Raw genomic sequence first — 15,788 nt, forward strand, 5'->3', positions numbered from 1 at the left:
TATCTTAGCAACACAGTAATTTCATTCTAAATATGTTTTTGTATGCCGTTTTCACATACAGCAAGGCAATTTCATCTACTTTCCTGGTTCCATTTCCTTTCAGGGCATAATAATGGTTAAGGTAATAAATGCTCTGAGGGTAGATGGAAGTGTGCAAAAAAAAAAAAAGGGAGAAAAGAGTCTTTTGTCATTTCAAGCCCAGTGTCTGCTATTCAGTGCCAGTAGTGCACTCGCATCACTTCCACTCCTCTCAGCACAATGAGCTTGATACATCAAAGCGCCGACTCAGTGGGAGAGCGCGAGAGCTCCATAAAGATGAAGACAAAAACATGTGAAAGAGAGGAAGGGGGCATTGCACAAAATATCTGTTATTTTGTAAATGTATGGGATCATTACAGTGAGGCATGAAGTGTCGAACTGAGTGTTGAGCCTTTGTATGTACCTTTGGCTTTTCCAAGCACATAATCCCTTTTTTAATCACTGTAGTCATGAGTCGGGAGTGATGGCTGTTACATGACGAACATTTGCAACACTCCTCAGCCCTCGTACCGAGGCACAGAGGTTGATGTCATGCGGCCGTATCAAGTTTAAATTAGCTCCAAGGATCAAGGGGGCGATTGTTTTATTTACCATACAGACAATCATGCTTTTCAATGATCTCAAGGGAGCTGAGATCACAGTCACCAAGAAAAAATGGGTAACACACTTAACACGGCTTAACGTAACACAATGGATTGAGCTCATGTAGTGCCTGTAAGGTCTCCATGCCAGTGAACACCTGAATGATTCAGACGAGGCTTGGGAGAATGTGATGAGGTTAGATAAGACCAAAATTGCGCTAATTGGCAAAAACTTGACTCATGCTTGGAGGCGGAGAAATCCTGAACATGACTCCAAGAACAACGTCCCCGCTGTCAAACATGAAGGTGGAAAAATTCCGCTTGGGGGTTGTTTCCCTGCTAATGGTAAAGGAAGACTTCACCGCACTGAGGCAGCCGATGAATGGTGCCATGTATCGTAGAATCTTGGATGAAAACCTCCTGGACTCAGCCGTAACATTGAAGATGGGTCTTCCAGCATGACAATTACTGAGGGTGCACAATAATTATCGGTATGAGAAATGATCACGTCATACCGACAAATCTGATGACATTAAAAAGTAGCCCCGATAGTCCAAAAGAAAAAAAACACTCCAAATTATCCGATTATCCGTACTGTGCTGTAGGTGGGAGGGTGCCCAAATCAAGCACTCCTTTTCTGCCTGTCTGTGACATGTGCAAACTCACTTGCAAACAAACATGCCGTAGATCGAAAGGGTGCTAGTGGCACCAACTGTTCTGTAAACAATCCACAATAAGAGAAAAATACAATGACCTTCAACACAACAAACCTTATCAGCCACCTGAAACACAGAGGTCCGGGGCTTGTTCCTATGACCGCTTCATTTGAAAAGTGCAAAAAAGGTGCCAGAGACGACCCGAGGGCTGAAGCGATCTGTGATTTCATCATGGAAATGATTTCACTGGATGACCAGCCCTTTACCGTCGTTGGAGATGCCGTGTTTTGTCGTCTTTTCTCCGCGATTTTTTATGTTTTGTTAGCAGTAGCCCATGTTTTTATTGGTAATTTTTAAATTCAGGATTACAGTGCCTGTTGCGAGATAATTCAAACCATTAAAAGCCTGATGTTCTAGCGAGCACGTCTGGTCATTGTGTGTCTCTCCGGACATGACAATAACATTACTAATGAGCAATGATCATTTACGCAAAAAAAGGAAAATTTGGATCAATATGTATATTTTTGAGTAATAATTTAAGATATGAAAGTATTCAACCACAAAACAGCATGATTTGTTACATAATATATATGTTTTAAAAGCATGATTTATTGAAACTGCAAAAATCTAAGCGCAATGTGGAGAGAGACGACGGTATGCATTTCTTTTGTTCTTACCTTCGGATCAGCAGTAAGGAGCTTGAAGGCCTCGTACACCTGCCTCTCTTTGACTCCTCCTCCAAGATCTAGGAAGTTAGCTGGCTTTCCTCCATGCAGGTCAATGATGTCACATGTGGCCATGGCCAAACCGGCTCCATTCACTGCAAATGACACATTGAAACATTATTTCATTAGAATTAAATATGAATTCCAGTAGCTGGGGAAACCAAAACCAGTAGCATGCTACATTGCTCCAAACGTGTTCCAAAAAGTTATATACTTACACTACCGGTGAAAAGTTTCACAACACCCCAATTTCACTGTAGGAAAAAAATTATTTTAAAGTGTTAAGATGGTTTGTCTCTCTTCCTTTGTTAATTGCCTTTTTCTTGCCATTTTTCTAGAAACACATTACTTTCTGCAGTACAATGCTGTTCTACTGATGCTCTCGAGGGTACAGAACGACAGTGTGTTCCAAACACTGCGTTTCCGCAGACAGCGGATGTAGTAAGTACTCCAGAAAAGTTGGAATACCTGTAGGAATTACGAGTACCAACTGTCAAAGCTTGATCAACCTCCATTTCTGCAGAACAGCTTTAAATTGTTGACCCATTTTGTGGTCCCTGAAAAAGGCCTTTTTGTATAATTCTTAAATATACCGTAATTTCCGGTGTATAAGCCAATACTAGTTTCTTAAACTTTGAACAATGCAGTTTATACCGCAGTGTGGCTAATTTATGCATGTGTTCTAATCTCATGACATCTCCTTTACTTCAGAAATACTACTAATCGTTTATACTGTGGCGATTGCGGGTAAGTGAGGAAAGGGTAGCTCTTTATTTGGCAGCAGCCAATCATGAGCTAGAAGTGAACTCACAACAAGATTGTCAACCGACTGGAAATCGCAGGAGATCATTACTCAACATAACAGTCTGACTCACGGTGTCATCTTACAAAGAATGCTAAAATCCTCACACAGCAACTGTTTCATTTTAAACTTGTATTGGTATTTGTATTGCATATTTCTTAGCTACACTTTGAGTGTTAAGTTGTCGTGTGGTGATTTTTGCGTTCATTGTAAGGTGACACCGTGAGTCAGACTGTTATATTGAGTAAATGACCTCCTGCAATTTGCAATTTCCAATGACTCTTCGTAAACTGCAACACATTGGAGTCAGAATAATGAACATTCAGTGGAATACTTGTTTGTCTGTCATCATTTAGCCAACTAGTAGAGTGATGCTGAGCTGCACTTGAGTCAAGAGGACAACGCTGTTTTACCTTGTTCGAGTTTGCCACACAGAATTTGTGTCCTGGCCCGCTGGCCTACTGATCTCAGTAAAAAACAGCTGTCGCTAAGGTAGGCTTTTAAAACTGTTCTTAGCTGGGGAAACAAGATGACATGCATGGATATCATTGATAGTGCTAAAAGAAATTGTGTGTTTATGAGGCAAAGGGGAAAGAAGACAGTACACCTGTTAGCACTGCTGTACAATGTAAAAGCTTTGATTTACGACAATAATGTGGGCCTTTAATGAGAATGCTTGCAATCCAGCTCACTGGAGAATTTCTGGGTGGATTATCGCTAATTACAATGCATTGGTTATGGTGGCATCCCTTCTGGAGTCCTCAGAAAACTGCTTGTAATGTGGATTAGAGGAGAGCCCAGGGTGCCTTTACTTTGACAAGGATTTAACTGTGTCCGAGCTTTTCACTTAAGGGAATTAAGAGATATTCTTGTTATGGAAGAATGCGTCATAGCTGGTGTATGTGCATCTGTGTGTGGAAAGCGAGCCCCTTAATTGACAGGGTGTTGTTTCCATACCAAAGCAGGCAATGTTTCCATCCAGTCCAATATATTTGAGATCCCACTTGGCAGCTTCCATCTCTGTGGGGTCACTCTCAGTCATGTCGTCCATTGCAAAGACAGTCTTTTGACGGAACTCAGCATTGTCATCAAAGTTGATCTTCGCATCAAAGCAAACCACTGGTCGTGGAGTAACAGAGGGGGCAAAGATACCAGAGTTAGCCAGGGGACAGCAGAAGATCCATGGAAGTAATAACACGACGGCAGCGAGCAAAAGGAACTCATTATAAACTCTTAAAACTGAAATTAATTAAATGGAAGGTATCCCCGTTGCCCCGCTGGTATAAATTATTTCAGAGGTTAGTATGCTAATAAATTGTTGCCCCCTCACTGCCTTGAAGGGATAGACGTTACAGTAGGTGAATATCTCCTTTACACTTCAAAGATTGCATTTCAAAGAGACCACATTCATTAGGCTACCTGCAAAAAACACCAGGCACAACACTGGCTAGTTAGTCTCAGTCATTGCTTTCAAAATAACAATAAAACAGTAATAATGCCATGTGAAATATTTGTATAACACCTTGTAAATTCAATTTAAAACGGTGGATTCCAAATGAAATTTAACTCAGTAATAACCAAGATAAATGCTACTGTTTGATGAAAATACTTCTAAAGCAACATAAATGGATCGTTTCTGCATCTATTGCTGTTCAAACACTGAAGTGAAGCCAAAACCACAGGAGAGAAGAGGCTTGAAATGAGATTACTGCCGAATGCTCGGTTTTAGTATTTTTGTGGCTTCACCATAAAGCGACCCTACGTTCTATTCCAGTCCGTGTTTAACACTGTTTGCTTAAAGACGAGCTCCATTCAGGAGGCAGACACTCAACCTAAAGTCTAGTTCCTATTAAGCTATTCCTTTTGTTTTCACTTATATAATCTATTATTTTAGTGCATCATCTAAAAAAAATCTACTACTACCAAACAAGACCAATGACATCTATACAGTACAATTTACCACCGAAAACGAGTTTCAATTCCCTGAGGAATCAAAATCAAAGAACAGGTCAACATTAAAGTTCAAGCTAAGTGTTTTTTTCTTGCTGGTGAAAGAGGCTCTCACTATAAAGTTACAGTTTTGAGCTTTCTTACTCATTAATATTCATGGAAGGATATAAGAATACACATTTCTTGTCAATCTTTCATAAAGCATACAGGGAACAAAAAAACGTTTTATCAAGCACATAAATAACATCAAAGCTGTGATGAATCCTCAGTTGGTCACGTTGCTGATAGATGGCCCCATTATTGTGTTTCTGTATGGACAGTTTTAGTGCCAAAATGAATCTAATAATATACAGCAATTGCAGTTCAACCAATCAGCTGACAGATACCACCCACCATGTTTTGACGGATCATTTCCACCATGACACCTTCATGGTGCTTTTAATGAATAAAATGCGAGTGTAATGAAATAAATAGATAAATAACATTTTATTTATTTAAGTAACTGGGAAAAAAACCTCCATAGGAAGTGGAGCATATACAACGTCATTCGCTACATAGCGCTCTCACTCAATCCCAAAAATTAATAACTTCATCAACAATCGCTGTTTTGTGGTTGAATACAGCCTATTCTTAAAAAAAATGCATATTTAAGCAAATTGTACTTATTATTGCCTAAATTAAGACTAAATAAGTAAGTAAATTAAGACAAGATTAAGACTTTTCAAGCCTAAAAATGGCTAAATGAACTAAAATTCTACATTGATGACTAAGCACATTTGTTCAATGAGACAGGCACTAAACGCGATCGTCAGACCAGGCATTTATTGCAGGTTTAAATTGCACAGGAACAGTAATAACAGCCACATAAACCATCTCTGAGAAGCTCAGGGACTGGTCGCCTGCGGGTGCCCAGAGTCAGGACTAAACACGATGAGGCTGCGTTTCAGTTATATGCTGCCAAAATCTGGAACAATCTTCCAGAAGATGTGTGACAATCCTCAAGGTTGGCAATGTTCAAATCCAAGCTGAAAACACACTTCTATTCAACTGCGCATATGACAACTGAAAGTATTTTATCTGCACTCTTCATTCTTAATGTTTTTTTGTTTTATGGAATGATTTATGGACTTTTATGTCATGATTTTAGGATGATTTTATGTTTTTATGGAATGATTTTATTGAAGTGATTTTACCCTTGTTTTCTGTAAAGCACTTTGAATTACCTCGTCTATGAATTTTGCTCTAGAAATAAACTTGCCTTGCCCATTTTGTGCATTAAGAGTATGTAATCTTGAAGATGTAATTTATGTTGGTGCTCCAGCACGGCCCAGCGGTGAAAACCTGTCATGTGAGTGAAAAAATTATTATTGATTGTAACGTATTTTTGTATTTCGGATAATGCTTTATAGCTTTCCGCTGCAATTTGGTATTAAATGAATATGCAGACTTACATCACAACCATCGTGAGTGGACAAAAAAAATGAAGCTCAAATTCATGCCATTGAAATGGAAGGATGCCAACATCGGACTGGAATAAAAGATATGTGGGATGATTACTTACCTATTTATCAGTGCTCATGTCAAACTTTCTCAAAATTTGACCATGCAAAATACACTTTTTTGACCGTGAATTACTAAAAATTAATTAACCAATTAATTATGTTAAATAAATAAAAGTATTGTATGAGGAAAGTACTACTGATGAGGAAGTATGCTGTCCAGAAAAAAAACAAGGAGCTGCTAACGTGTGAGTCTATGTTATCTTATTTATGTCTAATGTGTCTTATTTTCTCTGATTATATTTGGGTAATACAAATGCAAAAGTGACGCTATGGGTGTTATTTCTAGTCTAGAGGGCTCTAATAATGTTAAAATAAAACGTGTTTAAAAGATCATAAAAAGGTTTTCTATGCCATAACTATGAATCCTACTCCACGGAAATTCACTTATCACAATCGGGTCTGGAACCAATTCAGCGCGATACACGAGGGACGACTCTATTAAGCTCTACTCCCTTGCAGTTTCAAACGGGTTTGACTTTTTGATCATTTTGTGTTGTTGAGTATTTGATTTATATCATGAATTGTGTCAATTATGATTAATAAGCTGCGAGCAGCGATCGCACTCCTCTCATTCTATGACTCGGCTACGTTGTGCACATGCATGCGCATGTGCATGGAATAGTGCCGGGCCACGGTGTACTTGTCAAACCTTTACATTTGTCGGCACATAGAGGCCACACCATAAGAGTGGCCCCCACCAAGACACACACTTAACACACACACAAAAAAAGAAACGCTCGAAAGGACAAACAAAAATTGTCAATGATAGATGGTACCTTGTCCTTCAGGAGTTTCTCCAAGAGGGTTGACTTCAACTTGAGTAGCGTCGACTTTCAGGAAGAGATCATACAGCCTCTTAATCTGATCTGCTGCCTGCAAGGTCCGTAGAGGACAGTAATTACCTGGCGGTTTGGATCTGAGCAGCCGGCCCAACCAAGACCAATCAGCCTCCCACACAGGCAACAAAACAGGGCAGATCACCTTTGCTGTCACACAGCCTTGAGTTTGTTTAGAATGAACGTGATCAAAAACAAGAAATTTATCATAGTTTCTGACAAAGGTGAAGAAATTCTCAGTTATCTAATAATTATTCATCTATATAATGCACAATCCAAGTGTTCACACATTGATGCAATATTTGCAGATTTGCATTTTAATGTTGCTCTCTCTCATGTGGATGAAAATACAAATGTTCTTGCTTTCAATTAAACTTGCTGGCAGAATTTAATTATTTTTCCTCTAAAAGCAACCAAGGGAAATACCACTTGCATAGCACTGTACATCACTGCCAGATGTGACAGTTGACCCTCTGGCAAGCGTGCCCCGTGCACTGACATGTCACAGCATGCCTCTGAAAAACTAATAATAGCAAGTTTGATCCATCTATAAATAACCATGCTGCTGTCTTTGGGCATGCAGAGTATACAGTATACAGTATAGTATATCAGTGTGTGTGCAAATCAGTTTCTTTTGATTCGTTTTTGCATATGGACATAAATTACCTGTCTCTGCAGAGGTCCTTTGAAGCCCAAATTAGCTGCCATGCAAAGTGCCTGGTCGTCCTGCACACCTTCAAATATATCTATGACATCCTATGAATTGGAGTAAAAGGGGGGGGAAACATGGAGATCACAAGCGGAAAAAGCACGACTGTGAGCGGCTGAAACACTGTACTGTTATTTTAACATTGAGTAGATGTTCATATCAAGCAATCAAAAATCACAGTCAATGTGTGAAAAGGCTGACAGAGATACCGCATACGCAAGAAAAACAATGATAAACAACAGAGATTTTCTATTCCGATTGGAATTTGAGAATTTTGAATGCGGTATTTCACTGAGAGAGCATGTATACATTATGAAATGTGTCATAACTGTAAGACCCAAGAGCAGCATCAGCAGTAATTGTTCCAAAGAGTGGTTCGTGGACCCATTCTGAGTGGGATGAGGACATCTGAGGTTATCTGTAGTCCCAAAAAACAGATACCACTACACAATAATCCGTATCTGTATCTAAAGCCTAGGTTCCCGAAGTGGGGTACACGTACCCCCTGGGGTACGCCAATTGTCATCGGGGGTACGTGAATAAAAACGAAAAACAATTACCGCCTGACGCTTACAATTACAAGCGCCTGAGCGCCTCATAGCACAGAGCGCAGATAGAAAGAAGGAGACAGGGCATGAAGTTCTTCATTGCTCTGTGTGAGTTGTATGAATAAGTACGTTTGATGACTATGTTGTGTATTAAGTTCGTTTAATCTTGAAGGTTTAACTTACATTAGTGTTCCAATCCCCGCACTGTGAAAACCTGTCAAAGTATGTGCGTGTCAGGATGAGAGTGGAGATTCCCCTGAAAATGAGGCTTTATCGCTGCTAGTAAGTATTTTTTGTTCCTTGGATACTACTGCTTTATCATCTTTGTTAAACTTTCCCTTTCAATTTGGTGTCATATTATTATGCAGATTTAAACCATAGTGATTGCAAGTGGACAAAAGTGAAGCTCAAATTCTACCCATTCAAAAGCGAAAGAGCCCAACATCTGGCTGAAATAAAAGATATGTAGAATTTAGATACTTTATTCATCTCCAAGAGAAATTCACATCTTATCTATTTATCAGTGCTCATGGAAAACTTTTGTCAAAATTTGACCATGCACCATACAAACTTTTGAACCAGAAGTACTTACCATAAAATCACTTAACCAATTAATCATGTTTAATATTTTAATTGAATTAAATCTAAAAATGGTTGATGTTTTTTTTAAGGGTGCAGCAGTAGCGGGTACATGGCTTCAAGTCAAATGTCTGAAAGGGTGCGCGACTGTAAAAAAATTGGGAACCAGTGATCTAAAGTACTGTTGTGCTGTACATACTGTTATTAAATTATATGTTTGTGTCATCTTTTCACTGCAACAGTCTTACGCATACTGATGAATTCCTGTCAATAATTTGGTATGTTAAGGCAGGGATTCTCAATCTAGCACAACTGACACATATTTATGTCCACCCACTTTATAAAAGGGATACAAAGGCCAAACCGGCAAAGCTTACAAAATATGATGAGTTATATGGAGTTTAGTTTATACTGAGACTGATGGAAGGCCAAAATGTGTCATGTCCGTGGTCCCAAAAAGTTTGAGAACACCTGTGTTACGGTGTGTTAACCACTAATGGTATACCTTAAAGATGAGTTCTGGAGTGCTGGCTGCTACCTCCTCAATATCCATCCCTCCCTGTGGACTTCCAACCATGACAGGACCATTACAGGAACGATCCATTAGAATGGCAAAGTAGGTCTCCCTGCTAATGTCCAAGGCCTCAGCGACCATCACCTGGACATGGACAGCAAGAAAAAGGTGCCAGATGTATGAATGTCGTTGCACACAATACCACAATCATGATTGCATGGAGGCTATAAAACATGACCCCGAAAAGAAAATTTTCTAACATCCCCATGGGCATTGCAAACATAGTACAGTGGAACCTTGGTTAGCATCATTAATTCATTCCAGAAGGTCTGACTCTAACAGAAACAATTTTTTCTCACAACAAATCATGTACATTCAATGAATAAGTTCCATTGTTGCGCAATGTGGTGTAAACAAAGAATCATAGGAGTGTAAAGGGTGTTATTTCATGTCTACAGGGATTTAATAATGTTAAAAGCCATATTTAGAAAGTCATAAACACGTTTTCTATGCTCTAACTATGAAAATATTTGCTTTATCAATACTGAATCCTATTTTGCGGTCTGTTCTGGAACCAATTAACCGCGATAAACAAGAGACGACTGTAATATATTTCAGTACAACATAAGACCAATGGGTGACAAACATAAGGAAAGGTTGGCAGAATCATTTAAGCATATAGGAAGTAATCGGAAGACATCAGAGACCTCTTAAAAAAAAAAAAAAGAACTTTGAAAGTCAGAGAGACAAACAAAAGGCTAATTTGGAAAAGCAGAAAAAGGGACAAGATTATTTAATGAACAGTATTTTCTACTACGTTTTCATTCTGCGTCCAACCTATCATCTGGAAAGTAAGGATAACTGTATCTATCCTCTACGGTACCAAGACTCTCTTGCTCTTATTTCCTGGTAATTCAGCTTCTGTCTCACAGTCAATTGACTTGAAGTCGTCCTTTGACCTACAGTACGTGTTTAGTCAAAGCACAACAATCCTCATTCTGTTTTTTATTTGTATTGTTTCCGTCCACAAACGTATTTTGTACCCCCGAGTCATCGTCCCTGCTCATCCCTCTATCAGCACCCTGACAGCAAATTCATGTAGTTGATTCACAAAAGCTTCTCGCCGTGTGCTGTTCGCTCTGTGGTGCAGTCAGGCCTGGGAGTGAATTCAAGCTTCATTGGAAGGTTGACAGCTAAGCACTGGCTGTCATATGACTGGACAAGTTCAGACTACGTAAAAGGACTACACTTCGTCAGGCTGTCAACAGTGGTCAGTGGTGGAGCACACCTGGTGATGATGCTTCATAGCACGTGTCAATGGAGGGCCGAGACACTGGAGGTTTTCTCTCCAACCAGTTTCTCCAGCAGGTGATCAGCTCCTTCCCTCAAATTGAAGGAAGTGTTGATCATTAAAATCACCTGCTTTAGACCGGCTGGAAAGAAAACCTGCAGCGCCTCAGCCTTCCTGAGCACAAATTTGACACCCCCGCCTTATAGGGTCCCTTCTGGATCATATCTTATGCAATATTAGGTCAGTACATTATGATGTCCATTTGCCTTCTATGTGACTGATGTATTGTGTAGTTGATTCTGAGCTTTTCAAAAGCTTTAAAGGGATGGCTTCAGAAACTGATTACGAGAGTCATTTGATTTCAGGTTTGTGCTATACACATCACTGATAGAGAGCTGATGGAAAATATAAGTAGAGAGAAGGGAGAGGGAACCATATAGTATACAGATGGTCTATCACTTGGAAATACTGTACAGCAAGGAGCAAAGCAAGGTTAATTTTTATTTTTTGCTTGTTAGTGGAGCACAGACGCATCTGTTTACAAAATACTTTAAATGCGGTGCTTGTGGTCAGATCATTGTAAACAACAATCAACCAAAATACCTTGACTTTAGATCAGAAAAATAAACAATAACGAGCATATACACTACACTGCATGGCCAAAAAAACAGGTCACACACTGTAATATTTAACTGCACCGTTTTAAGCATTTGCTACAGCACTGCAAGCGTCTGTGATGTCATAATATCTGCTTCTGTCCGGAGTTGCTCTACTTTTTTGCCAAGATCTTGTACTGATGGCGAGAAATTTGAACCACTGTGCAATGTTTCTCCACTGTCCTGCCACTTTTTAATAACGCATTGGACAGTTCTTAACCCAATTTTGGTAGTCTCAGCATTTTCCTCAGATGTCTGTGCCAATAATTTGACCCTTCTGAAACAGAGTATCATCACAGAATGTGTCTTTGGACATGGTTGTTTCAGAAATGAGAAGTTATCATTGAACATTAACTAACCAGCTGAAACATAATCACCCATACAGTAATCATTCATTCAATGGGAGGCTCTTATCTATTTGCTTAGTTAAATCCAGGTGGTGATCTTTTTTTTTGGTCAAGCAGTCAGTGTATTATCGGTCTTCCTTTCACAACAACTTACCGTTTTCACTTTCACTCCATCTTTAGGTGTCTGCTTGGTAGTCAGATTGTAACCCAACATCTTATTGGCCAGTTCACCAACAACAGCAGGGCTACGGGACAGGTATGGGTTTTATTGTAACGTTTCTTAAAGACAAGTTCTCAGAAAAGAAGGATCCTAAGCAACAGCAGTTTTAATATGAGCAGCTACTAAATAGTCCAATCCCCACAACACGATCTGGGCATCAAAGCAACACAATGTGAGGACCACAATTGTGGATTGTCTATGCAGTACTGTGAATAAACCTTAACTATAGCTGCCTATGAATGTATAAATCCTGATATGGAATAATAAACACATATAAAAGAGAGTCATGGGGCCGTGTTCCTCCCTCAATGGCTAGAGAGGAAAGTGAACTGTGTGCTCTATTAATTGCCTGGGACAATAACCTTATGGCATTTATCACTTAGAAAAACAAATGCCAAAGTGCTGCACCCTGTGACTTCAATTGCCATATACTGTATGCGTTTGCCTTTACAATTACATAAAGACACACATGGGCAAATAATGTTAATTACAACACACAGCATCATCTGAAATGTGTGTTCCAGCATGCAAAAAAATGTCGAGGGGAGGATCTCAAGTGAGGACTTCAACCAATACTGTACATTGTGTAACTCTAATCTCAACCTAACAAAAGTCAACCTCTGAAACTTCACTGAACCTAAGAGAGGAAAATAACCATACTAAAGTTTGCTGCACTAAAACAAGAAAAAAGACTGGTACTACTTTCAGCCCAGATAAATGTGACTACATTATACAGTTGTGTCTCGAAAGCAACTTCGCTTGAAAAAAAAAAACAAAAACAAACAACAGTATGCACCTTATACAGCAACATGCATAGCGGGAATACTCACTCTTTAGTTAGGTGTACTCCACCTTTGAGGCCGCTATCAAACACACCCTTGCCTCTCCCACCAGCCAGAATCTGAGCCTTCAGCACAATCTCTTTGGCATCTGAAACACAAGCAACAGACATCAGGCAAAAGTTCAGCACCTTTGAGACCTCCCTTATGTGGGGCTACTTGTGTAGGGCTGAAAATATTAACTTCAGAACGACCCCACTGACAAGGGATTTTATTCATTATTACTGCAATGCAGTACACCAGTGGTTCACAAACCTTTCACAGTCTATTACCCCTTGACATTTGACCTGAAGCCATGTACCCCCACTCCTGCACACTTACACTTTTTTTTTAAAATCTCAATTAACTTGAAATATCGAAAATGATTACCGTAATTTCTGATGTATAAGATGCTACTTTTTTGTCATGCTTTGAACCCCGCAGGTTTTGTATAGTGATGCGGTTAATTTAAGGCTAAAAACTATATCTCCTATGATGCTGCGTGAATATCACTAAGTGAATACCACATTTTGAAGCCTTATGCAGCGCTCTCTGACACATCTTAAATAAGTTTGATCAAATGTAGAATTACTACAGCTTCTGTTTGGACCACTCAGACCGCCAAACGTCCACTATCACCAACGGTTTTGAAAGGCTAGACTACTGCTGAGAGAGAGAGAGAGAGAGAGAGAGACTGACAAGGTGTGTGACAAAGGAATTATGCGGCTATTCAAATGTGATATTGAAGAAGATGAATTGAGTGGTTTTAGGAAGGAGGAGGACGGCGATGAATGACTTTTCTGGTAGGCTACTGTTTAACTAGCCATGTTACAAGCACTGTCAGGCACAGTTTAACATGCCGTATTACACGCACTGTTCTGTTTATTTAATCAAAAGTTAAAAAAAATCTTTCTGTGTAACATCTTTCCGTCTTCTAAACATCCCATGTTATGATGTGGACACCTGTGGCTTATAGACATGCGCGGTCTATACAGTATATGTACAAATCTTTTTTTTTCCCTCTTGAAATTCGTTATGTGCATACCGGTGCGTTCTACGGTATGGAAATTACAGTAATTGGCAAGTACTTCTGGGTCATTTTTTTTTTTATTTTGCATGGTCAAACTTTGATAAAGATCCACAAGCACAAATAAATAATCACCCTACACGCATTTTATCCCAGTCTGATGTTGGGATCCTTCCGCCTAAATTTGAGCTTCACTGTATTTGTCCACTCCTGATTGCAATATGATTTAAGTCTTCATATTCATTTGATACCAAATTGAAGGGGAAAGTTTAACAAATAGGATAAACCAGCATCTGAAGAATAAAAATACATACAACCAGTGATAGCCTCATTTTCAGGGGAATCCCCACTCTCTCATCCAGACACGCACACACGACACGATTTCACCGCTGCGCAGTGCAGGGATTGGAACACCAATATAAATTAAATCCTCAAGATTAAACACCCTTAATGCACAACATAATCATCAAATGTACTTATTTGTTCATATAATGCACAAAAGTGCCATGAATAACTTTGTGCTCTTCTCCTCTCCTTCCTGCTTTTTGCTCTGTGCTCTTTGGGTTATGCAAGCGCTGTGGGGCGTTCAGGCGCATTCGTAATTGTGAGAGCGAGGCAGTTTAAAAACTTGACGTTATTTTCAATTTGAAATCACACAGTATCCCCTTTACTGTCATTTTCACCCTACAAGAGCTGAAAGGTCACTATCGCACTCAGCTGTCTCTTCAGCATTCACCCTACCTATATCCACATTTAAATGGAATAGGTGCTCTTGATGAAATGTGGCTTCAGGCAAGGTTATTATTATGTAAGTGGACAGGTTCAGCCATTGACAGGTTGCTCTCGTCATGTTGGACATGGACAGTTTGGTTGTACTGTGCAGCGGCGAGATAGACACCTTGACCCTTGAGGCCGGAAACAAGCTCATCCTATGCCAGTAAAAGAAAGAGAACATTTAGACAGACTCAGGAGCCACAAATGCCTAAAACTGCATTCAGTGCAATCACAGCAAGAAAAAGAACCGGAGAAAATAGTCTCTGACAGTATGCCAGGGATTAAACTAACACTGCACTAGTGAGACCCATTATTGCTGGAGAGTTCAGAGCTGCTGAGAAAAAGAATGAAAGAATAAAAGGTCTGCTCATACGCAAAAAGTGGTTTGAGGAGTCATAAATGAATAAATATGTTAATAAAAACTGCTACTTTGCGAAATTAAAAAGAGTTCAAAGCAAGATGAAATAAAGTGTCTTGCGGGCATGAGCAGCAGAGAGGGATGACACAGAAGAAATAACTTCAGCTTTAAAGGGCAAAAACAAAAAAAGTGGAGGAACAATGATATAGCTCAGCTGGGAAAATGCATTGCTTCAAGTATGAAGACAGACATGTAATGTCATAATAATGAGCATGTTTAACAAAAAGAAAGGAATGGTTTTAAAGTCAAAACGAATAAAAAAAACCCATATCTTGTCAGGGAATGTAGTGGAGTTGCGATAAGGCACGTGTTCATTTCGGCTAAACCTGCTTATCATGCAGCACACAAGTTAATCAAGCAATATCAGCAAACGGGCATGGGCACGTAAGCTTTTGGGGCTCCGTCGTGGCGATGCTGGCGCTTTGGGTGGCTGATGGGATTTGGGGCGCTCAGGGCCAATGTTTTTCCTCTCGTCGTGAAGTGATTGCGTTTGCTGCGACTATCATGCGATGTGGTTGAGGCAGTGGGGAGGTCCCACACGATACACGTGTTTACAGCATGTCACACATAGGAGAAAAGCAGCACTTGGTTTGCTCACTCTACCGCACACTACGTGTAATCTCACCTCATTGAAGTGTTTTTGTTTTTTACTTATCGGTTATCCCAGCTATTTTGAATGAAATTGGATTTATCGGTATGATGTCATAATTCCTCATATCGGCCCGATAATTATTAG

At 39.6% G+C, this 15,788-nt stretch overlaps 1 protein-coding gene across 1 annotated transcript in view; it reads right to left on the minus strand.

The window, feature by feature from the left end:
• suclg2 (succinate-CoA ligase GDP-forming subunit beta) overlaps positions 1 to 15,788 on the minus strand; it is a 95,531-nt gene that overhangs the window by 43,501 nt on the left and 36,242 nt on the right. The window contains exons 3-9 of the mRNA XM_054784341.1: positions 12,846 to 12,945; positions 11,950 to 12,040; positions 9,493 to 9,645; positions 7,818 to 7,907; positions 7,092 to 7,188; positions 3,761 to 3,922; positions 1,954 to 2,096 (exon numbers count right to left, since the gene is read on the minus strand). Coding sequence (XP_054640316.1) covers positions 1,954 to 2,096; positions 3,761 to 3,922; positions 7,092 to 7,188; positions 7,818 to 7,907; positions 9,493 to 9,645; positions 11,950 to 12,040; positions 12,846 to 12,945 — 836 coding nt within the window. The remainder of the gene's footprint in view (positions 1 to 1,953; positions 2,097 to 3,760; positions 3,923 to 7,091; positions 7,189 to 7,817; positions 7,908 to 9,492; positions 9,646 to 11,949; positions 12,041 to 12,845; positions 12,946 to 15,788) is intronic.

This window comes from Dunckerocampus dactyliophorus, chromosome 8, assembly GCF_027744805.1.
Source record: "Dunckerocampus dactyliophorus isolate RoL2022-P2 chromosome 8, RoL_Ddac_1.1, whole genome shotgun sequence".
NCBI lineage: Eukaryota > Metazoa > Chordata > Actinopteri > Syngnathiformes > Syngnathidae > Dunckerocampus > Dunckerocampus dactyliophorus.